The sequence below is a fragment of the Anomaloglossus baeobatrachus genome, chromosome 5 (genome assembly GCF_048569485.1).
Source record: "Anomaloglossus baeobatrachus isolate aAnoBae1 chromosome 5, aAnoBae1.hap1, whole genome shotgun sequence".
NCBI classification, from domain to species: domain Eukaryota; kingdom Metazoa; phylum Chordata; class Amphibia; order Anura; family Aromobatidae; genus Anomaloglossus; species Anomaloglossus baeobatrachus.
Window position 1 is genome coordinate 485,143,366 of NC_134357.1, and position 25,403 is coordinate 485,168,768.

The 25,403-nt window shown below is 51.7% G+C and overlaps 2 protein-coding genes across 3 annotated transcripts in view; one reads left to right on the forward strand and one right to left on the reverse strand.

Moving 5' to 3' along the window:
* On the forward strand, positions 1-12,023 carry COG1 (component of oligomeric golgi complex 1). Of its 2 annotated transcripts, XM_075350681.1 has the most exons (15): positions 1-380; positions 1,096-1,328; positions 1,530-1,711; positions 3,489-3,659; positions 3,795-3,951; positions 4,530-4,740; positions 5,284-6,066; positions 6,316-6,462; positions 7,681-7,842; positions 8,687-8,811; positions 8,892-9,000; positions 9,408-9,517; positions 9,726-9,801; positions 10,149-10,207; positions 11,812-11,900. In XM_075350681.1, exons 1-14 carry the CDS (start codon positions 84-86, stop codon positions 10,173-10,175), a joined length of 2,790 nt encoding a protein of 929 aa, XP_075206796.1. In that variant the 5' UTR covers positions 1-83; the 3' UTR covers positions 10,176-10,207; positions 11,812-11,900. The 2 variants fall into 2 exon arrangements, with proteins under 2 accessions (XP_075206796.1, XP_075206795.1); XM_075350680.1 differs by lacking the exon at positions 10,149-10,207 and having other exon boundaries at positions 3-380; positions 11,812-12,023.
* VCF1 (VCP nuclear cofactor family member 1) overlaps positions 11,990-25,403 on the reverse strand; it is a 20,170-nt gene continuing 6,756 nt past the window's right edge. Inside the window, exons 2-4 of the mRNA XM_075350682.1 lie at positions 20,380-20,532; positions 18,715-18,808; positions 11,990-14,045 (exon numbers count right to left, since the gene is read on the reverse strand). Of these exons, the coding sequence (XP_075206797.1) occupies positions 13,833-14,045; positions 18,715-18,808; positions 20,380-20,396 (324 nt within the window). The 5' untranslated portion in view covers positions 20,397-20,532 and the 3' untranslated portion in view covers positions 11,990-13,832. The remainder of the gene's footprint in view (positions 14,046-18,714; positions 18,809-20,379; positions 20,533-25,403) is intronic.

Below are 25,403 nucleotides of genomic sequence, written 5' to 3' on the forward strand. Positions count from 1 at the left end.
AAGTGTAGTTCGCCTGAAAGAAAAAAAGGAAAAATTTGACAGCTGTACTTTTTTTTGTTTCCTGTCTGTGCTGGCAGGTAAACATGGCGGCGGTGAAGCTGAATGAGATCCGGGACCCCAGCGCCTTGTTTGAAGCGCACAGCGCGGAGGAGATCCGGGGGCTGGAGAGGAAGGTGCGGGCGGAGATCGAGCAGAAGAAGGAAGAGCTGCGGCAGATGGTGGGGGAGCGCTACCGGGACCTGATCGAGGCGGCGGACACTATCGGAGAGATGCGGAGGAGCGCGGGGCTGGTGGTGGACGCGGTGCGGGGGATGGAGCGATACTGCGGAACGCTGAGAACCAAGACCGGCCCGGGGCCCCGAGGAGCCGGCTCCGCACAGGTGAGAACACGGCCGGCTCTGCTGCCTCTGTGCAGGGGGAAGGACGCGGCCGGCTCTGCTGCCTCTGTGCAGGGGGGGGAAGGACGCGGCCGGCTCTGCTGCCTCTGTGCAGGGGGGGGAAGGACGCGGCCGGCTCTGCTGCCTCTGTGCAGGGGGGAAGGACGCGGCCGGCTCTGCTGCCTCTGTGCAGGGGGGGGAAGGACGCGGCCGGCTCTGCTGCCTCTGTGTAGGGGGGGAAGGACACGGCCGGCTCTGCTGCTTCTGAGCAGGGGGGGGGGACACGGCCGGCTCTGCCGCTGCCTCTGAGCAGGGGGGGGGAAGGACACGGCCGGCTCTGCCGCTGCCTCTGAGCAGGGGTGGGGGGAGGACACGGCCGGCTCTGCCGCTGCCTCTGAGCAGGGGTGGGGGGAGGACACGGCCGGCTCTGCCGCTGCCTCTGAGCAGGGGGGGGGAAGGACACGGCCGGCTCTGCCGCTGCCTCTGAGCAGGGGTGGGGGGAGGACACGGCCGGCTCTGGTATAGAGTGGGAGGCACTTTGTATGGGACTGCTGGAGATGGCAGAGATCAGGAAATGTCAGCAGTCCCATGTAAATGTAGCTTTTAGGCCTGTACAGGTAGGGAGGCTCTGGATGTGCACTGCTCACTGACAGCCAGCAGAGATACTGCCCGTAGGGATTCTCTCTTTCCCATGCGGTGATTGATGTTTTCTCTTCAGTCCCAGGAGCCGTTTTACTGCACGGCGGCTCAGATCAAGCTGCTTCTGGAGATCCCCGAGAAGATCTGGAGCGCCATGGAGTCGTCCCAGTACCTGCGCGCCACTCAGCTCTACCTCCTGTGCTGCCACCTGCACTCCCTCCTGCAGCTCGACTCCTCCACCTCCCGCTACAGCCCCGTCCTCGCCAAGTTCCCCATTCTCATCCGCCAGGTGGCAGCCGCAGGCACCTTCCGGTAAGAAGCACAGAGGTCCGCTTTCTTCTAGATACAGCGCCATCCCTGATCTCAGGTCGCGTCTGGTACTGCAGCTCCATTAAAGTGAGTGAGTCTGTATTACCCGGAGCCTCCTGCGGGCAGGCGGAAGATGGCGGCCGTGGTGTGTTGGGTTTTTAAGGTCTGCTTTCCATTTTCCACACCTCTGTATCCTCCCTGCAGCTCCACCATTCTACAGGAGAGCAAGTCCCTTCTGCGGTGTTCGTCCGCTTCTGACCAGGCGGTGGCCGAGGCGCTCTGCTCCATCATGCTTCTGGAGGACAGCTCTCCGCGCCGGGCCCTGGCGGATTTCCTGCTCGCTAGAAAGGCCGGGATCCAACAGCTGCTCAACCAGCCGCACCACGGTGAGTCGGCCCTGTCCATAGCCACACAGGGTACAGGGCAGTGACTGGTAAGCAGCACAGAGGATTTCAGGAGAGGAGTGTGCTGATCTGATGGGAGGCAATGTGGGGGAGGAGGTGTTACGGAGGATCGGACTGCATATTAGGGGGCTCTGCCATGTGGGTGGGGATGGGGGTCTGCGGACCACAGTAGGACCTGGATTATTCAGCAGCACAGAGTATTTCAGGAGAGGCCTGATCTGATAAGAGACTGGGGATTTTAGTGATGACGGCTGCGTGCACAGGAGACAGTGGGGAGTGGTGTGACCGCTTGATACCTTAACCCCTTTAGCCCCCGTGCACTTTCAGTTTTTGTTTTTTGCTCCCCTTCTTCCGAGAATCGTAACTTTTTTTATTTTTCCATCAGTCTTGCCATATGAGGGCTTGTTTTTTGCGGGACGAGTTGTACTTTTAAATGTAACCACAAGTTTTACCATATAGTGTACTGGAAAACGGCAAAAAAATTCCAAGTGTGGAAAAATTGCAAAAAAAGTGTGATGGCACAATAGTTTTTTAAGATCGTTTTGTTCACAGTGTTGACTATATGGTAAAACCGATGTGTTGTTGTGATGCCTGAGGTCTGTGCGAGTTTGTAGACACCAAACATGAATAGGTTTACTTGTATCTAAGGGGTTAAAAAAAATTCACAAGCTTGTCCAATAAAAGTGGCGCACGTTTTGCGCCATTTTCCGAAACCCATAGCGTTCTCATTTTTTGGGATCTATGGCTCAGTGACGACTTATTTTTGCGTCTCGAGCTGACGTTTTTTAATGGAACCATTTTTGCGCAGATGCTACGTTTTGATCGCCTGTTATTGCATTTTGCGTAAAACATGCGGCGACCAAAAAACGTAATTTTGGAGTTTGGAAATTTTTTTGCCACTACGCCGTTTACCAAGCAGATGAATTGATTTTATATTTTAATAGATCGGGCGTTTCTGAACGCGGCGATACCAAATAAGTGTGTGTGTGTCTGTCATATATATATAATATATATTTTATTTTTTTTTAACCCTTTAATTTTCCATGGGGTGAAAGGGGGGTGATTTGAACATTTAGGTTTTTGTTGTTTTTTTTTTTCTATTTTACTAGTTTCACTAGGGGGCTATAGCGATCAGCAATCCGATCACTCTGCCCTATCTGCTGATCACAGCTACACAGCTGTAAACAGCAGATATGATCACTTCCTGATTCATTTGGCTTTGGGCCGAGTGAAACTGAAAGTGACTCGTCATAGCTACAGGCGTCATCACATCACCCTGTGCTACCATGGTAACCACCGAAAGTCACGTGATCACGCATGTGACTTCCGGTGTGGGCGGCGGTAAGTGAAAATCATGGCCGCGCACATATACATCTCGCTGCCAGACTTTGTCAGCGAGATGTAAGGGGTTAAATGTTGCGAGTGGAAGCGATTCCACTCGTAACATGCAGGCACACATGTCAGCTGTTGAAAACAGCTGATTTGTGCGTGGATCGCCGCATCCTGCCCGCGGCAGAGGGCGGGGCTTAACGTCACACACTCCATGACGGATAGATTTGCCAAGGGTCGTGAAGGGGTTAAGGAGCTGGGTTACTTGGCAGCACAGAGGATTTCAGTACAGCAGGTCGCTCATGTGAGGGCATGATGTAAGTAGGGAGGATGGAGTAGGGAGAGGCTGGTGACGCTGCCTCTTCTGTTCTCAGCTTGTGCTGAAATACTCTGTGCTGCTGCTATCCATCATTTTCTTCTTGTCTTCCAGGCTCCAGCATAAAGTCCCAGGTGTGCTCACTGGTAGAGCTATTGGCAAATACCCTGTACCAGGCCCATGCCCTCTTCTACTCGCAGCCCGATGCCGTGCCGGCCGACCCTGCCCTCAGCTGCGGCCTCCTGTTCTCAATGTTGGAGACGGTCACCGCCCAGCAGGCCGGAGGTAGGATGTTTGTCTGCCTCACCAGCGGCATTTCTCAGCTCCCGTGATGCACCAGTGCCATTGTGAGCGGTGACCCGTGCCCGCCGGCCCTGGCGCTGTGCCAGTCTCCTCATTTGTGGCTCTTTTCTATTGCAGGGAAAGGCATCAAAGTATTAAGAGAGGAGATGCAGTCCGTCAGCTGGTCCAAGCACCTGCCGCCCTCCGTCCTGGACTTCCAGCCCACCCTGCGGACCCTCGCTCGCCCTATAAACCAGGATTATCTACGAGAAACTCTGCAGCAGTGGATTAACCTGTAAGATCCCGGGTCCTGTATGTATTCAAGCACAGACTTCAAACCAAGCACAGGCGCTTGGTGCATCATGGCAGCCAAACATTCGAGTGTACCATCCCACCTGCATGTTTTCCCTCTATCTCCTCCCTTCTCTTCTCTGACTCTATGAAGTCAGAGCTGTCAATCAAAGGGGGTGCAGGACGGGAAAACAAGCAGGTGGGAAGCTGCACCTAAATATTTGGCCGCCATGATGCACCGAGCACCTGTGTTTGGTTTGAAGTCCTTCTGCGCCGACAGTCCCTTTATGGTACAGCCGAGTGGCTCGTTACAATGTACCGGACCATGGGAGGGGGCTGCAACCACTACAACCTGCAGAGATTCTGAGATTGGGGGTACCCAAAACCCTGTGCATGGAGCAATGTGTGACCACTGGAGCGTGTGCACAACCGTTCAATCCACGGCTTATCAGGAACCCATCTTTACATGCATATCCTATGATAAATGTTTGTGGGACAATGCCTGTAAGAGTGGAAAATCCCTTTAAGACAGCAGGCGAGGGTGAGGACGTGCATCTTATGTCATGGTTGTATTTCCACCAGGTGCAATGAAGACATCAAATCTGGGATTTCTGCTCTGCTCGTCTACGTGAAGACCCTGAAGGGCCTGGCGGGTATCAGAGATGCCGTATGGGAGCTTCTGACCAGCGACTCCATGAGCCAGAACTGGGAGAAGGTTTGTCAGCGACTGCTGGACCGGCCCATCCGGTTCTGGGAGGACATGATGCAGCATCTGTTCCTGGACAGACTCCAGGTAGGCGCTCGCTCTAGAGCTTCTATATCCAGCAATTCGGGACAATTTCCTCCTTTAAACTGGTTGTCTTCTACTTTAGGACAGTTTATTAATGGTCAAAAGGGGATGAGACATAACATTATGGCCGCCGGGGTCCCCTACTTGTGATCGCTGCAGCCGTGACATTGTCTTGTCAGTTAGACAACAGCTGCCTCACTGGAAGGAAAAAGGATTGGGCATGTGGATTTCAGTATGCCTAATCCTCTGTTCTCACTAGAGATTATTATCCGGGACCTGTTTATTCATGCAGCTATTTATATGGGGGGGTCGTAGAAGTAGCAGGCTATGTGTATGGACACTTTCAAGGTTATTGCCAGCAGAGTAGAGGTCGCACATGCGCAGCCATTGTAAAGGGGCCATCCAGACCCCTAGTCTCAGGATCTGTGCCACCCCAGCCCCCTGTGATCAGTAATGTATCATCAACCCCTGCGGATGGAGCCATAGCCCTTTAGGGCTAGTTCTGCTCGACACAATGTAATTTTACTCTTCTTCCCTTTTGTGCAGACGTTGATAAAAGAAGGACTGGAGTCGATCTCCTCGGACTCGGTGCAGCTGCTGCTCTCCACCCTGCAGGACCTGGAGAGGAGCCCGGACTTGGTGAAGCACATCCAACACGAGAGTAACATCTGCTCCTTCCTGTGGTCCGAAAGCCAAAGTGACCTTCCACCGGATGCCGCCTGGATCAGCGTGGCTAACCGCGGCCCCCAGCGCAGGAGCGGCCTCTCGCTTAAAGCCCAGGCGGTCACTCCCTGCACCCAGAGCTTCTGCCAAGCCTTAGACGCCAAGCTAAAGGTGAAACTGGAGGACCTGTTCTCCTACCTCCCGAGGGAGGCGGCTGCCATCGAGCAGCAGAGCGAGTCTGTTGGGGGCAAACCCTCAGCTTTCGACCGGTATGGAGATGCCAGGACGGTGCAGGAGATGCTGTGCCACCATTGCCTCCTGTGTATGCAGCACATCCAGGACTCGGTGCGGGCACAGCTGGAGTCCGCTGCAGACGCAGAGCCTGCCGGTAACGCTGCCATGTCCGGTTATGCACTAGGCAGGGTACTTTTTCTGGCAAGGTTATGCCAGTCGTTGAGCGAACTATGCCCTCATTTGAAGCAGTGCATCTTGGGAAAATCTGGCGGCATCGAACATACAATCCGGGAGGCCAAGGCCACCAAGAAGTCTGGTAAAGGGAGGGCCGCCGACAAGCCGCAAGTCGTCTGCAAGTGGCAGGAGCTGAAAGACAAACTCGTAAAACAGTCCCTGGAGGCCTACTCCATCTGGAGTGTCACCGTGGTAAAAGTAAGTGCCCCCTCATAGTGATGGAAGGCAAAAGTGCTTATTAAATAACCAAGCTGATGTTACCTCCTTAAGTGTACATCATCCAGAGCTGCAACCAGAATTCTGCTGGCTTCAGAGCTGAACTCTTCCAGCAGCTGCTGCGCAGAGCTCGCTTTGGTGATTGGTATTCTCGGACGTCACCTGACCCGTTGTATTTTAAAAGCGATTTGGGTAGTAACATTTCTTATTTGCACCTTTTCCCCTCCACAGCACTTGGTACGTTCCTTCACGAATTCCTTGCTGCAGAACATGGTGGGATCAGCGCTAACTACTGCCACCCAGTGGGACGAAATAGAAATTCAGGAGGAAACGGAGGCAGGAAGCAGCGTCACATCAAAGATCCGACTCCCTGGACAGGTGGCTTCTCTTATATAAGATCAGGGGAGGGGATTTATTAGGACTGGCCCGTTAAACATCGGTCTTGAGCTGAATTGCACCATAGGACACGGTGGCATATTTATTAACAGACATGGCTAGTGATAAGTGTGGGGGCATCTTTGGCTACACTTGTGCCAGAAGTTAAAATCTGTTATGAGCAGGTGTAGATTTGTGCTTTAATTGCCCCAACGTCTGGCATAGGTGCTGCTGCGCCTTTGGGTCCCTGGGAGCCCCTGCACCTCTCTTTAGACCCTGCCTAAATATTCATCTCTATAATATACCATATTTTTTGGTTTATAAGACGCACCCCAAATATTAGAGGGAAAAAAGAGGGGGGGGAATATGGGGTCAGTCTTACAATCTGGTTGTGTCTTACCGGAGAGGGCGGCAGCGGAGGTGGAGTAGGGTGGTGCAGCGGGTGTCCCAGATGCTCGCTGTGGGGACTGTGAGGCAGGAGGACCATCCAGAAACTGTTGGCGTTGCGGGCTTCAAAGAAATGGCGCCCGGAGTCGGTACATGCTCAGATGGAGCTCTCGGCTCTATGACAAGCCGAGATCTCATCGGCGCACGCGCCACCTCCAGGCACCATTTTCCTTACGTCCGCTGTAGGAAGATCAATGGTCCGGAGGCAGCGCGTGCGCAAGTGACATCTCGGCTTGTCATATAGCAGAGAGCTCTATCTGCGCATGCGCCAACTCCAGGTGCAGTTATTTGAAGCTTGCATCGCCGACATTTTCAAAATGGTGGCCTCCGCAGCATCTCCTGTGACCCCTCTCCACTACTCCCTTAAGCTACATTCAGATTATAAGATGCATCTCTCTCTATCCTCCCAAATTTTTGGGAGGAAAAGTCAGTCTTTTAATTCGAAAAATATGGTATGTCTTATATTTGCAACGTCTCTACTCCATAGAAATAGAGCCTTTTACTATTGTCGCAATTTTAACAAAGATTACATTGTGCCACAATCGTGAGTCTGCGTCCTGTGCTTGCATCCAGCTGGAATGGACACTGCTACGCTCACTTGTCCTTTCCAGTTGAATACATGATTTGGATACAACCTAAAAAAAAAAGTCAGTAGCAGTGGTGATTTTACTCTTATGTGGGATGAAATGGTAGCTTATGAGTGACTTCACCAATCTCTGCTTTACGTACTTTCTCTGACGTGCGCATCTTTATATTTGTGGTTGCCGGCTGCAGTGCTCCTGGTGCGTCCAGTCCCTTCTATTCAACCTGTGCCAAGCAGTCAACCGTGTCGGAGGGCACGCCCTGCCCAAAGTGACCTTGAAGGCGTTACTGAGGAGCTGCCTGGATGAAGTCCTCGGTGCATACGAGAAGCTGTGCCAGGAGGGTTTGGGAAAGGTTTGGTAGTTTTTATATATTTTTGTTTGGCTAAAAAACAATGTGGGTAGCCAGTTTTGATGGCTCTGAACGGATGCCCTCAAAAATCAGCTATGCCTGGTGGGAAGAGTATGATCCTAGTGGGTCACAGTCACTACATTCATGTCAAGTTGCCTTGTCTGTAGAATTAAAAGTTGCCCCTTTTTAGGTCTATGTTGGGAAACACAAAAGAGAGCAGGGCAGGGGGTCTGCAACACTGAGGAGAAGCAGGGTGCTGCTGGGAATGAGGGCAGGGGGCCTGCAGCACTGAGGAGAAGCAGGGTGTTTGGAAATGTAATGTTAGCAGAATGGATAGTCCTAGCCTTATCTGTTATGTGAAGCTGTGGATGCACAGAAGGAGATGAAAAAAGACACAAAGGTACAAGATAGTAACTTGTTGGGTTCCGTATGTATATTAAGTCATCCTACAGATAATATACTAGGTGAAAAATGATGCGGGAATAGCCGTTTAAGAGTGTTTAGGCCTCTTTAGGTTGAACTGAATTGCAGAGATGGCCATGGGTTGTCTGCTTTAGCATCTCCTCTCCGGTAAAGTGAATAGGGCTGAGCTGCAATACCACACGCAGCCTGGGAACATGTGTGGTGCTGTTTCTGGAGGTATGCTGCACCTCCTGATTGTGGACAGCGCTGAAGCTTACTAGCTTTCGAGAGTCTGTAGGAATTGGATATCAAAGTTCAATCATGACCTCCTGGACCCCGAGTATGAAGGGGTCACATACTAAAAGGGACAGAGTAATGGTATATCACACGCACCTTGGCTTGTTCGCTACAGTACAATTAAAGGTTTTTGGGTTTGTTTTTGCAGAAATCGGCAAATCCTGTCACACAGGCCAGAGCTCTGCAGCTGCTTTTTGACCTCCGCTACCTGTGCCTCATCCTCAGCTCCCATACAGAAGATGGCAAAAGTGGTAAAATGAAGCCAGACTCCAGGTACAATAATGCCGACAGGGAGTGTTGTCATAGGTTTCCTGCATCTCTGATTTGTGATTGGGCACATGGTTATGTTGCAGAATTCAGCACGTTGCCGATCAGCTGGAGGGCTGCATCGATCCATTCGATTTGGACGTGTTCACCCCACACCTAAATGTTAACCTAAACCGGCTGGCACAGAGGACGTCGGTAAGTGGCTCGTAAATTAGATTATAATCCGGCATTAGGAGGATCTGATCCTGGATTATCAGATGTTCATGGTTAGAGATGGTGAGTCGATTCTCAGCAGCCTTGTCCATAAATGAGAGCGCTGAGTACCACCTCCTGCCTGATGGCATCCGCGGCTCTTCTTTTGATTAGCCGGCCTGGTGTGATGTCATCATTGCAGCATTACACAGGTAACATCACAAAAAGAAGAGCCATGGATGCCATCGGGTAACAGGTGGTTTTCCGTGCCCCCATGTAGTGACCAGACTACTGATGTGGCGGATGGGCCTGCCAAGCTGGATCTCACCATATCTAGTCATGGATCTAAAAGTCACTTTTGTCACATGACGGAGGTGTAGTCTCAGGAGTGACTCCGGTTCCTGTTTTAGGTCCTATTTGGGTTACTCACGGGAGCTGAAAACCAGTTCATCAGCAGAAGTTCTACTCTGGGGGTGCAGGAGACGCACAATGTCCTGCCATTGGCTTCCAGCCAGATACGGTAATGTCCACACGGCTATCTGGGTGGAGACATGTAATCCGCCAACGGAAAATAAGTGCACCCGTGATGTAACACTGCTATTCTCTCGACCCTGAGATTGCCTGCCATCCTTTGCTGGGATATGTTTCCGTATTTGGCAGGAAACGCGCCGAACGGGTGCCATTCTGTCTGAGACCAAGAACAGACTTCTTGGGTTTTGTTATTTTAGGTTCGGGCTTCTTCCTCTTAGTATGACGAGTTCACGGAAGTCTCTGAACAGAAACGTGGAGGAGGTGAGAACGCAGGTGAGTGCTGTGCCAGTGTACGGGTATGATCGGGGCTGCGGGAATACATGTAGCACATCGCCTTTTTCCATTGTGCACCATCTTTCAGTCCAGCACTTATTAGATGGCGACAAATGGTACCGAGTGCATGTGACCCCCGCCCATCGTTCATATATTGATGGGCAACCTATTATTAAAGGGCAGTGGTCTCAAGTTGATGCGAAATTGAGACCCCTAGCATTGTCGGCCAGCCAGGGCATGCTGAGAGTTGTAGCCCCAGACTGGAGCTGATTATACGGAGCCTCTGCCCCAGGAGCAGGGCATCGCTGTTACTGCCATCTTTTTAACTCCTGTGAATTATCTTCTAGCTGTTAGAGAGTCACGTCCTGCTCTAGAAGTCCGCACCGCCAGGGTGGGAGTCTGATGTGTAAGCAGATGAATGGTTTTGCTTTTGAGGTGTCTTGCAGTGAATCGTATTAATAAAAATGCATGTTGTTCGCTTTCAGATGTTAGAATGTCTTTAATATCCAAGGTCCATGGAGCCTTTGTTAGGAGTCTCGACACAGAAAATAGCCAGATATCCCTCCGGGAAGGACCTATCCAAGGAGTGGCTCTTTTTAGGAGACCACCCTAACCACCATATTAAGTGGCCCTTTTAGTCAATATCCAGCTCTTGACAAGTTTAAAGATATGACAAGGGAAATACCAAGGCCAGGTATCCATCCACAAACATCTGTTTCGGGGTATTGCCCCTCATCAGTGTGGAGTAGGATTCTGGCTAGGTGGGAGCAATGCCTAGTACACCAACAAGACAAAACAATCACTGTTCTCGGGGAGACCACTGCCGGCAGCCAGCAAGGGCGCTCAACACCGTGAAATCCTAGGTGCATTGCCCCCTGGGAAGAATGCAAATCGAAAAGGTCCATGGAGCCTCTGTTAGGAGTCTCGACACAGAAAATAAGATGCTCCATGGACCTTTTTGATTTGCATACTTCCCAGGGAACAAGTCACCTAGGATTTCAGTGTTGAGCGCCTTCGCTGGCTGCCGGCAGTGTTTTCCAGCTGGTCTTCCCGAGATCAGTGATTGTTTTGTCTCTTTTAATATCCAAGGAGCAGATAACTGAGCTGCTTCTTCCATCTGTTCCTTAATGAGTGTTTGCAGAGGTCTCAATCTAAACCAAAATGTTACCAGGGACTCAAGCTACAGATATTCTGGCGTTCTTCACTGTATATTCAACAATGATCCTGAGTTACATCTTGTATTATACTCCAGAGCAGTACTCACTATTCTGTTGGTGCAGTCACAGACACGTAACTTGTGTCTGGGCCTCGGTCTCTGAGCCTCGGTCTCTGAGCATGCACCATACCCAGCAAATGTCGGCTGTATTACATAGCTGGCATGTTCCTGTAACAGCAGCAACTGGACTTGGCTCCAATTACTGCTGTTTAACCACTGAACTGCGGCTGTGAGTCACCTAGGAGGAGATCGCTGGTGGGTGCACTTGCACCCATCCCTGTGATGTGGGTAGAAGTGAAGTCTATGGCTGCCATCTTTCGGACTAGGAATATAGAAGAGCTCACACAATCATAATAGCATGTCCCAATATAGAGATATACCTTGACGAGGTTTTGGGGCTCAGTTACATTGATCAATGCGATTGCTAAATATCTCCTTTTTCCTAATATTCATGGCAGGTATGTATTTCATTATTCACACTTTCAAGTTAGCAAGTGGCATTTTTCATTGTATGCTTCAATGTTTTTCGGTATGCTTATAGCATACTATTACACAACGGATTGTGACTGATGGGAAAAAAAATGGAAGTGTGAAAGCAGCCTTACAGGTTCAGCAATAGGGGGGGGGGGAAATAAATCTGCTTCCTAAAGGGTTAGTTTGTTTCCACTACTGAGCTCTATTAGTCGCAGCTCCTTGGAGTTGTTCTCGTTGCATGAGACTTTGCAGTGTGGTTTTCTTTTCGCTGTCCCTTTCTAAGTTGTATTTTTTTCCTTTGCCGCTTCTGATCTGTGCAGGTGACCTCCACCATCCCTCAAGCCGAAGAGGATACATTCAGACCGGGCTCCTTGTTCAGACAATTGGCGACGCAGGAGGAAGAGACGCAGGCCCCCTCCCTCTTCAAACTGGGCTGGCTCTCCAGTATGACCAAGTGACCCCGCCACTAAAGAACTGACACAATGTAACAAACTGTAATTTTGAGCAAATTAAATAACTTTATTGTGCATCAGTCCCAGTTAGTATTGCCTGCGTTTCCACCTCGTCGTTCAGGATAGTCGTGGCGAGATACAAAACTTCCTTGGGTTTTCCTTTAGCAAAAAAAAACAAAAAACAACCAGGCCGAAATAAACCAAAGTCTGTCATTTTGCAAGACGGGCCGCTCCGGAGCTATGAAGGTCAACAAGTGTCTATTTAAAAAGGGGAAAGCCAGCCCCTTCCCCAAAGTGAGATCATTCCAACATGCAACTATTCTGTCAGATTATGGACACCTAAGGGTTTGGGTGCTGAATAGTTTAAAGGGGGAACATAGAATGAGAGACCCCTTTCTACAGGTTGGATGTGGTTTTGTATCTGTTCACCATTCACTGGAGCAGAGCTGCAATACTATACACAACCTGTAGATAAGGGTGGCGCTGTTCTTTCAAAGCTGCCACGTCTCACTCACTCATTCTGCAACCTTTTTGGCCAGGTCCCTTTTGGATTTTCCCCTTTAAATTAGTTTTCTTCTCCACCCATGCAGCTGATACTTCCTACTACTCAGACTGGATCTTGAAGGGGGCTGGCTGCCATACCACATCACCCCTGGACCTTCAGACATGAAATTAGGCAGCATAGGCATATTTCACATTCCACAGCCATAACCATAGTGCCTGGACTGACTGCAGGTCTCAGACCCCTATGTCGGAGGCTGTAAGTTAGGGCAGCAGGCTTAACTGGATATTATGGTTATGTATAGAGACTGCAAAATACACCCATCGGAGGGGATAGTCAAGTGGCTAATTTGTTCCAGAAGCTTCCTCATCTGTCCTAGTCATCGGGGTAGAAATCCACACATCCCGACGATTCCTCTCCCTTCACTTGTACAAAATATCCTCTAGTAGGACATTTTTACTCTTTGCTACTTCTGAACCAGTGGTAATCAGTATTAATGGAGGTGATAGATGGCTTAGACCAATGTAGCACCAAAGAAGGAGGCAAGTGAGCATCAAAGGAGCCGTGCAGCACATCTGAGGAGTGGGACGGACAGGTACTGATCCGTGCACAATACTTGCCGGGTGCTGTACCGGTAACCACCCGCTGTGCACCACTGATCCTTCATGCCCACTGTCAAATTGGGTGTAAATCCTGTCAATATAAGTTGATCGGAGCAAAAATATTGTCAATCCAGGTTTTAGCAGAGGAGCTGCAGCTCATGGCACTACGGGGTCACCATTGATACCACTTGGAATCAGACACCATATGGCGGCACAGTAAGGGCCTCCTTGTATCCATTTGCTCTGTGAAAGTGATCCAGCTTCAGGTTGTGCGGCAACAATGGCTACTTTCTAGCTATCATCCACCAGTTTCATTATGGCCACGACCACACTTGGGGAGCAGCCACTGTGATGGATAGAATGGGAGAGGAAAAAAAATCCACTAGTCAACCCTTATGCCACACAAGGTGGTAAGAGAAGCCTTTTGTTCCATTGCTTCTGTGATCTGAAAAATGGAGGTGGAACCAGGCGATTATTTACAGACTCCCCAGAAAAGGTGCTAATGAACAGGGGGAGAAGAAAAAAATACAAATTAAATATACACAACAACTAAATGCACACTGCAAGATGGCATCTCCGAGCTCGGAGGGTTTCCTTGTCCTTAGTGCCTCATACAGCAAAAATACCACCTGCGTACAGCCAAAAAGGGGCTGAGCGAGTAATCTTAACTTGGGTAACGGGTTTGAAACAACTGAATAAAGCTGCCAGGCAACTGGTTGTACAACCTGAGGGCTGTAATATTGGCATAAGACACAGTTTGCTGGGTAGGATCCATGGCTGGCAGGTCAGGACGAGGGGCAGCCCCGCTGCTGTAGACTGGAAAAGTGCGCTTCCTTTAAGATCTGGTTGATATGTACATAGGGTCCCCGATTTAGCGCCGATTGCTCTGGGACAGAGAATGGCTGCGGCGTGGCGGGGCCCGATCCGGCCACGGTCTGTAGATTATCGGAGCCGCTGCTTCGATCCAGGCTACTGTTACTGCTGTCACTCCCTGAAAACTGGAAAACAAAATTAAAAAAAGTCACTGTTTGGAAAACCTCAGATTCCTCCTTCTAAAATACACCACGCTCTCCTTCCCGCTTCTGGTGATGTAACTCCCAATCCTGGACCTCAAAAGCTGATACCCCCCATTATTTCTCCCACCTAATAGAAACTACTGCTATCTCCAGCATAAAACCAATCCCAGGCTCCCTCTATGGGGCGCTCTGGAGTGCCTGCTCAGTCTGTCATAAGCTCCACGTTATTCCCAACCTTACTTGCCACAATCTATCCTTCCTGGGCCTCACAGAAACATGGCCAACACCCTCCAATTCAACCTTCCCCGCTGCACTGTGTACAGTGGCCTTCACTTCACCCACACTCCTCACCAAGGCAATAGACATGGTGGAGGAGTGGGCCTTCTTTCTAAAACTGACCTTCAACCCAAACCCCTCTCCACCCTCTCTTATTTTGAAGCACACTTTGGGTCTACTCTCCCTCCAACCTCTGTCATATACCGACCCCCGGGTCCAGCCTCTGCTTTTGTTGACTACGTCTCCACCTGGCTTCTACACTTTCACCCTGATGACATTCCCACCATCAGCATGGGTGACTTCAACATCCCTGGTGACAGTCTAATCTCCTGTCACCTGTGTCCTCCACCACACTAACGGACATATATTAGACCTCATCTTCAACCGCCCCTGCTCCCTATATAACCTTACCTCTCCCCTTTTCTGACCCATCTACTCACTTTTTCATCCCAGTCCTGCTCACTAAGTACAGCACCTACAACCCTCTCACAGAAAACACACTCCATTCTACCACTGTCCTCCATATCTTCACACTACGACATACAGCGCCAACATTTTCTACAACCACACTGACAGCAGCTATTGACTCGGTAGCCCCTCTCGTGAATGGCAAAATGCAACAAATCAATAGACAACCCTGGCACCATCCTCACTACAAAGCTTCGGCAAGTCTACAGGGCTGTGGAGCGGCGCTGCAAGAAACCCACTCACAAGACGACTTCACCACATTCCAACAAGCAATTCTCACATTTATGTTGGCCCTCACCACTTCACAACCCTTGTATCTTCTTTATCCCTAAACAGTTATTTAACATTTTACCTCCCTCATCTCTGCAGATGAATTTGCCACGCAATTCAAAAGATAAACCAAACAAGAGAAGTATGTACTTTAACCACCAACCCCTCCATATAACAGACCACTGCCTCACCATAACAGTCCTCCCCACCATCAATGAATGGGAGGTTACTCATCTCCTCTCCAAATCACATCTCATCACTTGTGCACTTCACCCCATCCCACCTCCTCACCACCACACTTATCCTGACCCTAACCCATCAATACCTTCTGGTACCTTGTCTTCTGCTTTCAAACACAATCACACCAATCTAGAAGAAACCATACCTCGTACCGAGCTCTACATCCACCTATCGCCTCATATAGCCTGCTTCTGTTTGCCCATAAACTCCTCGAACCGCACGTCCATGCTGACCATTCCCCCTCATCTAATTCACTATAACAACCTACAATCCGGCTTCTGTCCCATCACTCTACTGAAACTGCTCTGACCAAAATTGCTAATGACTTTCTGCCAAAGCGAATAGACCAGGAGTCTCAAACACGCGGCCCCTCAGGGTAGTTCGTGCGGCCCCCAGGCCCGTGCCCCTGTTCACTATTGCGGCAGGGGCTGCGGCCACTGTCTGCGCTTTATGTCAGATGAATGTGTTGCTGGCGCTGCGCTCTTGCGCCGGCAATACAATCTCACATAAATCACTGACACTGCTCCGGCCAAGATAGTGACCAGGGGCACGGGTCTGGGGGCCGCACGAAGCAGAGATGAGGGAGCGCGGGACAGGGGTGTGTGTGTGTGTGTGTGTGTGTGTGTGTGTGTGTGTGTGTGTGTGTGTGTGTGTGTGTGTGTGTGTGTGTGTGTGTGTGTGTGTGTGGACGTTAACCCCTTAGCGACCTATGACGTACTGGGTACGTTATGGCTCCCTGGTACTTAAGAACCCATGACATACCCAGTACGTCATTGTGAAATCGCGGCCCCGGTGGCTGCGATGGCTGCAAATACCTTAGATTCGGGGAGGAGGGGACCTCAGGAGGGGTAGTGTCTCCTCCCCGGACCTACGGAGGCTGTGATTGGCTGACGAACGCCGCTCAGCCAATCACAGCAACTAATGTTTCAGCCATTGAAAATCGCTGAAACATTGAAATCCAGCCAAGATCAGGCAGCTGTAGCCCTGATCATTGGCTGGAGCTGGGTGACCTGTGTTTCACCCGCCCCCAGCTCTGATTGGAGAGACCGGCCTTGTGACCGATCTCTCCAATCACTGTGGATCTGGGGCCGGAGACCGCCCCCTCAGCTTCACTCCGGCATCTGTGGAAGGTGAGTGGAGCTGCTGACCCATTACTACAGGATGGGGACAAAGTGCGCACATTACTATGAGATGGGGATAAGGCTGGGGACATTACTATAGGATTGGGACATTACAAGGATGGGCACAATACTATTGGATGGGAACATTATTACTATACTATGGGGACATTAGGATAGGGACTAGGATGGGCACAGTACTATAGGATGGGGACAAGGTGGGCACATTACTGTAGGATAGGGACATTACTACAAGGAGACAAGGATGGGAAACATTACTATACAATAGGGATAATGCTGGAGACATTACTATAGGGTGGGGACAAGGTTGGCATATTACTATAGAATGGGGACAGTACTATAGGATGGGGACAAGGATGAACACATTACTGCAAAATGGGGACAAGGATGGGGAACATTACTTTAGGATGGGGACAAGGATGGGGCACAATACTACAAGGGGACAAGGATGGGCACGTTACAACAATATGGGGAACATTACTAAAAGATGTTGGTCAAAATTTCTATATAGTGCTAATTGTAAGACTATTAGTTACAAGAAAGGGATAAAATGTAAAAAAAAAAAAAAGGTTTATATGTAAACAAATAATGTGCACGTTTGCTATAATGAACAAGTGAAAATGTTAAATCAGTGATCCCAAGGTGTATAAAAAAAATATATAATATAATATTATATATATATATATATATATATATATATATATATATATATATATATATATATATATATATATATATATATATATATATATATATATATATATATATATATATATATATATATATATATATATATATATATATATATATATATATATATATATATATATATATATCCAATAAAAATGTCACTTTGTCCTGCAAAGAATGCGGCCCCCCAAATTATTTTTTCCCTCTGTGCGGCCCATACACCCAGCTGAGTTTGAGACCCCTGGAATAGACAATTCTCTATACCTTTTCTAGACTTATACACTACCTTCGACCACTCACTCCCACAACAGATCCTCTCTTCCCTCGGTATTGCAAACCTCACTTCTGGATCTCCTCATACCTCATTGTGTCTCCCACAGCACCTCCTCACCCCACCCTCTCTGTCTGTATCCTTCAAAGCTCTATCCTGGGACCCCTACTCTTCTCCAGATGTACCTTTAGCCTAGGATGACTCAAAGTACCATGGCTTCTAGTAGCATCTATACAGGATGGCCCTCTGATCTACCGCTGGCCCAAACATCACCTCTTTACTGTCCAGAAGCCCAAAGTGTTTATCAGCCATATCCTCCTCCTCCTATTTCCTAAAGCTAATGTGAACAAATCTGAGCTCATCATCTTTTCTCCATCTCGTGCAACTCCCGTACCTGATTAATCTATCACAATAGACGACATCATGCTTTCCCCTGTACTGGAAGTTCGCTGCCTTGGCATAACCCTGGACTCTTTCTTGTCCTTCAAACCACACAAAGCTTTGACCACCTCCTGCAACTCAAAAATATTTCCAGAATCCGTCCCTTCCTCAACCCTGAATCTACTAAAATGTTAGCGTGGCCTCCATCATCTCCCGCCTAGACTACTGCAACATCTTTCTCTGTGACCTCCCTGTAACACTCTCGCACCTCTCCAGCCCATACTTAACTCTGCTACCCCAATCCTCCTCTCTCCTCTGCTTCTCCCCTCTACAAAATTTCTTCATTGGCTCCCAATTTCCTAACGTACCCAGTTTAAACTACTAACACTGACCTACAAAGCCGTCCATAATCTGTCTCCTCCATACATCTCCAAAATAATCTCCCACTACGTAATCTCCAGACCTCACAAGACCACCTCCTCTCCTCCACATGCATATGTTCCTCACTCAGTTGCCTCCAAGATTTCTCTCGATTATCCTCCGTCCTCTGGAATTCTGCGCCCCAACACCTCCGATTATCCACCACATTCAAAATGTTCAGATGGAACCTGAAAACGAAAGCTACACCCTGCAATGACCCCACTGTCACCATCACTGCCAGAGCAGCCGCAAACCCTCGACCTACTATCCCCGTCCCCATTGCCCTGCACAATGTAAGCCCACAACGGCAGGTCCCTCTCCCCTCTGTACCAGTCTGTAAAGGGGGAGGGGGGTTTGGGGAGGCCAAACTCCTGCACAGTGGATAACGTCAGGAGAGTTGGGAGGGGGGACTACTGCGCAGCAGACACGCTGCTGGGAGGGGGAAGAGGCTAATTTCCTTGCTCAGTGGTCACACAGCCAGGAGGGGGACACTTACCTCTGCCTCAGCCTCAAGGTCCTGGAATGTTTGGCTCCTGTTGCTCCTTTTAGTCTGTGGGAGCTGGGAGACATCATTGTTTCGCCGTCTCTTCCTAAAAATTGCAAAAATAGAGATGAACACCTCAGTGAATCAGCCCCTCTACAGAGAAGCAGACTGTAGATATAAACAACACATTAGATCCATCGTGCCCGACTCCAGTATAGCAGCCTCACGTTAAAAAGGTTGGTCCTCAAGATAGTCCATAACGTCACAGGTCAGTCACTGCCCGTGCAGCTCAGCTCCCGTTCACCTCAATCACAGGACTGATACCAGGGACTCTGCACACACCATCACTAAGGCGTCTAAGGATCTGTAAATCTGCAGTGTCCGGGTTTCACGCACGTCTTGGCACCAGACACACTAATTTTCCTCTGAGACCATCAGATTTACCATCCGGCTGCAGCCAGTCTGTCAGAGGTGGACGGTCACATCGCACTGTATATGTGCAGCGTCTCTATCGCTTTCTGTTATCGGCCATTTCAATTCCAAGCCTTCAGCTACAGAAGAGACTGAAGCCATGGCCCACTGCTGCAACGTCAAACAAGTCTAGGACTAGACAGGCTTATGCTATCTCACCGTTTTGTGTACACAGCTCTTACAGACATGCATTTCCATGGTTACAAATAATACTGCAACCATGTGTAATCCAGTTTTTTCCTCCCAGTGACCCAATGCCCGAGCCTATGTCTGCTCTGGAAGCTTCTCTATAGTATCCAGCAACTGGTTGACTGAGCTGGCATCAAATCAAACTGGCACGAATACTCCGCCACCTCGTGCGCCGGCCTGATCTGTAATATGCACAGACATCAACGCTAAGGGGGTAAATTAAAGGGAGTTTTCACAACTTGAAGGACAAATTTAGTTTTTCATTTAAATGCATGTATTTGAGGCTAAAAAAAAATTTTTGCAATTGGGTTTCATTACAAATATTGCACCACTTGCTAATTATCACTGGCTGCAGAATGAGTTAACTGAAAATCCATCAGCGAGCTCAATCTGATCGAAAGACTAACTCTTATTTGTCGTTATCAGCTGATTTATGTTAACTGTGCAGGACAACAAAACTTGTACATATTAATTTGGAATAAAAAAAAAATAAATAAAAAATTGCAAAAATAATTGTTGGGCCTAAAACAGTGCATTTAAGGAGGGGGGGGGGTCAAAAACTTTGCAAAGGTGAATGACTCCACTAAACCAGAGCAGAGACACGTAATACCAAATGTCCGGCAGGTGGGGTCCTATATTTGGGATCTTAGTGAGTCAACAGGGGTCTGGTAAGCCCCCGGCATCACAACTGGTAGCAATGGAAATTTTAGCAGCATGATCACGGCCTGCTGGAATTTGTAGTGTCACAAGTGTCAGATTGCAGACCCCCTATCCAATTTCCTCAGTGCAGCTGTAATTCCTCAAACTGAAGCCACCCTACCCAAAGAAAAGCCAATCTCCGGGTCACTGCACCACATTCATGGAAAGTTATAATAGACCGCGGTGGACGAGGCCCATACAGCCATACACACGACATCCATATGTAAAAATCACAATATTGTCAGGTCCCCTTTAAGTGGTGAACACAAAAGTGAATTTACACAAGAAATTCGGGAGACATTCGCCTTTGCTTCTCACCTGCTATCAGGCAACATCTGGCCTCCGGCCTCCGGCTGTACCGGGATCCTCGGTCCAATAATGGAGGAAGGGAGGGATTTAGGTCCCACGGGAATTGAGGGGACGGCGAGTGTGGGCTGCTGTCTAGTACGAGTCTCCGCTGCTTAGTCCAAGCTAAGAAAGAAAAAGAATAAATAATTATGTCAAATACACAAAGCAACAAAAATAATCCACCAAAATATGGGATTTCCTACTGAGAACCCCCCACCCACCGGTAGACAAGTGTTTTACATCACCCCTCACCCAAGGGCCACCCGAGGCAGACAGTGGTGTAATAGATTAACCCTGTAAAGTAGGTGCTCCCTACTCCAAAGCAAATAAAGCCGCCATCTGCCTGTGCTAACACCAGTATCTCTGCACTGAAAGACGAGCAGGCCGGACTGAAAGCCCATCCATCACTGTATAACAAAATAATAAAATCACTGGCTTTAAGTTTATTAACTCTTTAGCTCCCCCCCAGTGACGTATATATCAGATCCGAATGATCACGAGAAGTTGACCTGGTTGGAGGTCACTGAAGGTCCCCCTATTACTCCTCTGCAGTCTCTTTTTGCCCCTGCTACAGCCTCTCTGGGGCCGGTCTCTTTTTGCCCCCCCGGCTCAGGCTGCAGCCTCTCTGGGGCCGGTCTCTTTTTGCCCACCCCCGGCTCAGGCTGCAGCCTCTCTGGGGCCGGTCTCTTTTTGCTCCCCCCCGGCTCAGGCTGCAGCCTCTCTGGGGCCGGTCTCTTTTTGCTCCCCCCCGGCTCAGGCTGCAGCCTCTCTGGGGCCGGTCTCTTTTTGCTCCCCCCCGGCTCAGGCTGCAGCCTCTCTGGGGCCGGTCTCTTTTTGCTCCCCCCCGGCTCAGGCTGCAGCCTCTCTGGGGCCGGTCTCTTTTTGCTCCCCCCCGGCTCAGGCTGCAGCCTCTCTGGGGCCGGTCTCTTTTTGCTCCCCCCCGGCTCAGGCTGCAGCCTCTCTGGGGCCGGTCTCTTTTTGCTCCCCCCCGGCTCAGGCTGCAGCCTCTCTGGGGCCGGTCTCTTTTTGCTCCCCCCCGGCTCAGGCTGCAGCCTCTCTGGGGCCGGTCTCTTTTTGCTCCCCCCCGGCTCAGGCTGCAGCCTCTCTGGGGCCGGTCTCTTTTTGCTCCCCCCCGGCTCAGGCTGCAACCTCTCTGGGGCCGGGCTCTTTTTGCTCCATCGGCTCAGGCTGCAGTCTCTCTGGGGCCGGTCTCTTTTTGCCCCCCTCCCCCCGGCTCAGGCTGCAGCCTCTCTGGGGCCGGGCTCTTTTTGCTCCATCGGCTCAGGCTGCAGTCTCTCTGGGGCCGGTCTCTGGCAAAGCGCCAGGACTGGCATGTCTAATGGAGGCGCCACTTCTGGGGTGGCTGTGGCCTGCTATTCTTAGGCTGGGGAGTGTCCAATAACGGTGGACCTCCCTAGTCTGAGAATACCAGACCACAGCTGTCCGCTTTACCTCGGCTGGTGATCCAATTTGAGGGGGAATCCCACGTTTTTTGTTTTAAATTATTTAATGTAAAATAACAGCATGGGGGTGCCCTCTGTTTTGGATTACCAGCCAAGGTGAAGCTGCCAGCTGTGGTCTGCGGGCTGCAGCCATCTGCTTTACCCTAGCTGGCTACAAAAGATATGGGGGACCTCACGTCATTTTTTTTTAAATTTATTTATTTTTTGGCTAAATACAAGGCTAGGCACCCTTTAGTGCCACATGAAAGTCACTAAAGGGTGCCAGCTTAGAATATGCAGGGGGGTGGGACATTATATAGGTCTTTCTCATCTCTATTCATCTTTCCCTCTATCCATTACCTGTCTATCGATTATCTATTATCTATATTATTTATTGCAGTTACAGCATAAAAAAAACGCAGGGACCAACCTGCGGCAAAAACGCATGTGTTTTTTCCCGCGGTTTTGGTGAGTTTTCTTACCGCAGGTGCGGTAATCTTCAACTCCCAGAAGTTTCTCAAGAAATTTTCTTGAGAAAAATCACTTTTCTAGTGCGCACATAGCCTTATGCAGTTTTTTCTGTCTGAGAGCCCAGTCCCACTCTTTAGCCATGTTTATTCAATTTCCTATACACTCAGGTCCCTTGCTTCACATACAAGCAGGTTTTAACCACAGAGGTAACATTTGGTTAGGGACCCGATAAATAAGAGATTACCGTGAAGTCGGTTATGGGGCAGCAATGAATTAATACATTAGCTAAATATCTAATTTTTCAAATAATCCTCAGCAGTTATGCAATGTCACATTTCAATTTTTCATATGGCTAGTTGAATTTTTCATTCCTTATGCATTATAAAGCAGTTATGCTTGTTCATATTTCTCTGAATTTGGTTTTCAGCTCTTTTGGCCCCCCCCCCCAGGCTGCAGCCTCCGTGGGGCTGGGTTCTTTTTGCCCCCCGCGCTGCAGCCTCCTTGGGGCCGGGCTCTTTTTGCCCCCCCGCGCTGCAGCCTCCTTGGGGCCGGGCTCTTTTTGCTCCCCCCGCGGCTCAGACTGCAGCCTCCTTGGGGCCGGGCTCTTTTTGCCCCCCGCGCTGCAGCCTCCTTGGGGCCGGGCTCTTTTTGCCCCCCGCGCTGCAGCCTCCTTGGGGCCGGGCTCTTTTTGCCCCCCGCGCTGCAGCCTCCTTGGGGCCGGGCTCTTTTTGCCCCCCCCTCCCGGGCTCAGACTGCAGCCTCCTTGGGGCCGGGCTCTTTTTGCCCCCCACGCTGCAGCCTCCTTGGGGCCGGGCTCTTTTTGCTCCCCCCCGGCTCAGACTGCAGCCTCCTTGGGGCCGGGCTCTTTTTGCCCCCCGCGCTGCAGCCTCCTTGGGGCCGGGCTCTTTTTGCCCCCCGCGCTGCAGCCTCCTTGGGGCCGGCCTCTTTTTGCCCCCCCCCCCTCCCGGGCTCAGACTGCAGCCTCCTTGGGGCCGGGCTCTTTTTGCTCCCCCCCGGCTCAGACTGCAGCCTCCTTGGGGCCGGGCTCCCCCACGCTGCAGCCTCCTTGGGGCCGGGCTCTTTTTGCTCCCCCCCGTCTCAGACTGCAGCCTCCTTGGGGCCGGGCTCTTTTTGCCCCCCCGCAGCTCAGACTGCAGCCTCTTTGGGGCCGGGCTCTTTTTGCCCCCCCCCCGGCGGCTCAGACTGCAGCCTCTTTGGGGCCGGGCTCTTTCTGCCCCCCCCCGGCGGCTCAGACTGCAGCCTCTTTGGGGCCGGGCTCTTTCTGCCCCCCCCCCGGCGGCTCAGACTGCAGCCTCTTTGGGGCCGGGCTCTTTCTGCCCCCCCCCCGGCGGCTCAGACTGCAGCCTCTTTGGGGCCGGGCTCTTTTTGCCCCCCCCCCGGCGGCTCAGACTGCAGCCTCTTTGGGGCCGGGCTCTTTTTGCCCCCCCCCCGGCGGCTCAGACTGCAGCCTCTTTGGGGCCGGGCTCTTCTTGCCCCCCCCCCCCGGCGGCTCAGACTGCAGCCTCTTTGGGGCCGGCCTCTTTTTGCCCCCCCGGCGGCTCAGACTGCAGCCTCTTTGGGGCCGGGCTCTTTTTGCTCCCCCCGCGGCTCAGACTGCAGCCTCCTTGGGGCCGGGCTCTTTTTGCCCCCCACGCTGCAGCGTCCTTGGGGCCGGGCTCTTTTTGCCCCCCCGCGCTGCAGCCTCCTTGGGGCCGGGCTCTTTTTGCTCCCCCCGCGGCTCAGACTGCAGCCTCCTTGGGGCCGGGCTCTTTTTGCCCCCCCCCGGCGGCTCAGACTGCAGCCTCTTTGGGGCCGGGCTCTTTTTGCTCCCCCCGCGGCTCAGACTGCAGCCTCCTTGGGGCCGGGCTCTTTTTTGCTCCCCCCCCCCGGCTCAGACTGCAGCCTCCTTGGGGCCGGGCTCTTTTTTGCTCCCCCCCCCCCCCCCCGGCGGCTCAGACTGCAGCCTCCTTGGGGCCGGGCTCTTTTTGCTCCCCCCGCGGCTCAGACTGCAGCCTCTTTGGGGCCGGGCTCTTTCTGCCCCCCCCCCCGGCGGCTCAGACTGCAGCCTCTTTGGGGCCGGGCTCTTTCTGCCCCCCCCCCGGCGGCTCAGACTGCAGCCTCTTTGGGGCCGGGCTCTTTTTGCCCCCCCCCCGGCGGCTCAGACTGCAGCCTCTTTGGGGCCGGGCTCTTTTTGCCCCCCCCCCGGCGGCTCAGACTGCAGCCTCTTTGGGGCCGGGCTCTTCTTGCCCCCCCCCCGGCGGCTCAGACTGCAGCCTCTTTGGGGCCGGCCTCTTTTTGCCCCCCCGGCGGCTCAGACTGCAGCCTCTTTGGGGCCGGGCTCTTTTTGCTCCCCCCGCGGCTCAGACTGCAGCCTCCTTGGGGCCGGGCTCTTTTTGCCCCCCACGCTGCAGCGTCCTTAGGGCCGGGCTCTTTTTGCCCCCCCGCGCTGCAGCCTCCTTGGGGCCGGGCTCTTTTTGCTCCCCCCGCGGCTCAGACTGCAGCCTCCTTGGGGCCGGGCTCTTTTTGCCCCCCCCCCGGCGGCTCAGACTGCAGCCTCTTTGGGGCCGGGCTCTTTTTGCTCCCCCCGTGGCTCAGACTGCAGCCTCTTTGGGGCCGGGCTCTTTTTGCTCCCCCCGCGGCTCAGACTTCAGCCTCTTTGGGGCCGGGCTCTTTTTGCTCCCCCCGCGGCTCAGACTGCAGCCTCCTTGGGGCCGGGCTCTTTTTTGCTCCCCCCCCCGGCTCAGACTGCAGCCTCCTTGGGGCCGGGCTCTTTTTTGCTCCCCCCCCCCCCCCCGGCGGCTCAGACTGCAGCCTACTTGGGGCCGGGCTCTTTTTGCTCCCCCCGCGGCTCAGACTGCAGCCTCCTTGGGGCTGGGCTCTTTTTTGCTCCCGCCCCCCCCCCCGGCTCAGGCTGCAGCCTCCTTGGGGCCGGGCTCTTTTTGCTCCCCCCGCGGCTCAGACTGCAGCCTCCTTGGGGCCGGGCTCTTTTTGCTCCCCCCGCGGCTCAGACTGCAGCCTCCTTGGGGCCGGGCTCTTTTTGCTCCCCCCGCGGCTCAGACTGCAGCCTCCTTGGGGCCGGGC

Bases quoted from the DNA above. Each gene is read 5' to 3' on its own strand.
- COG1 (XM_075350680.1), top strand. From the start codon at position 84: ATGGCGGCGGTGAAGCTGAATGAGATCCGGGACCCCAGCGCCTTGTTT. The intron at 381-1,095 runs GTGAGAACACGG...TTTTCTCTTCAG, and splicing joins GAGGAGCCGGCTCCGCACAG to TCCCAGGAGCCGTTTTACTG. The intron at 6,463-7,680 runs GTGGCTTCTCTT...TGCCGGCTGCAG, and splicing joins AGATCCGACTCCCTGGACAG to TGCTCCTGGTGCGTCCAGTC.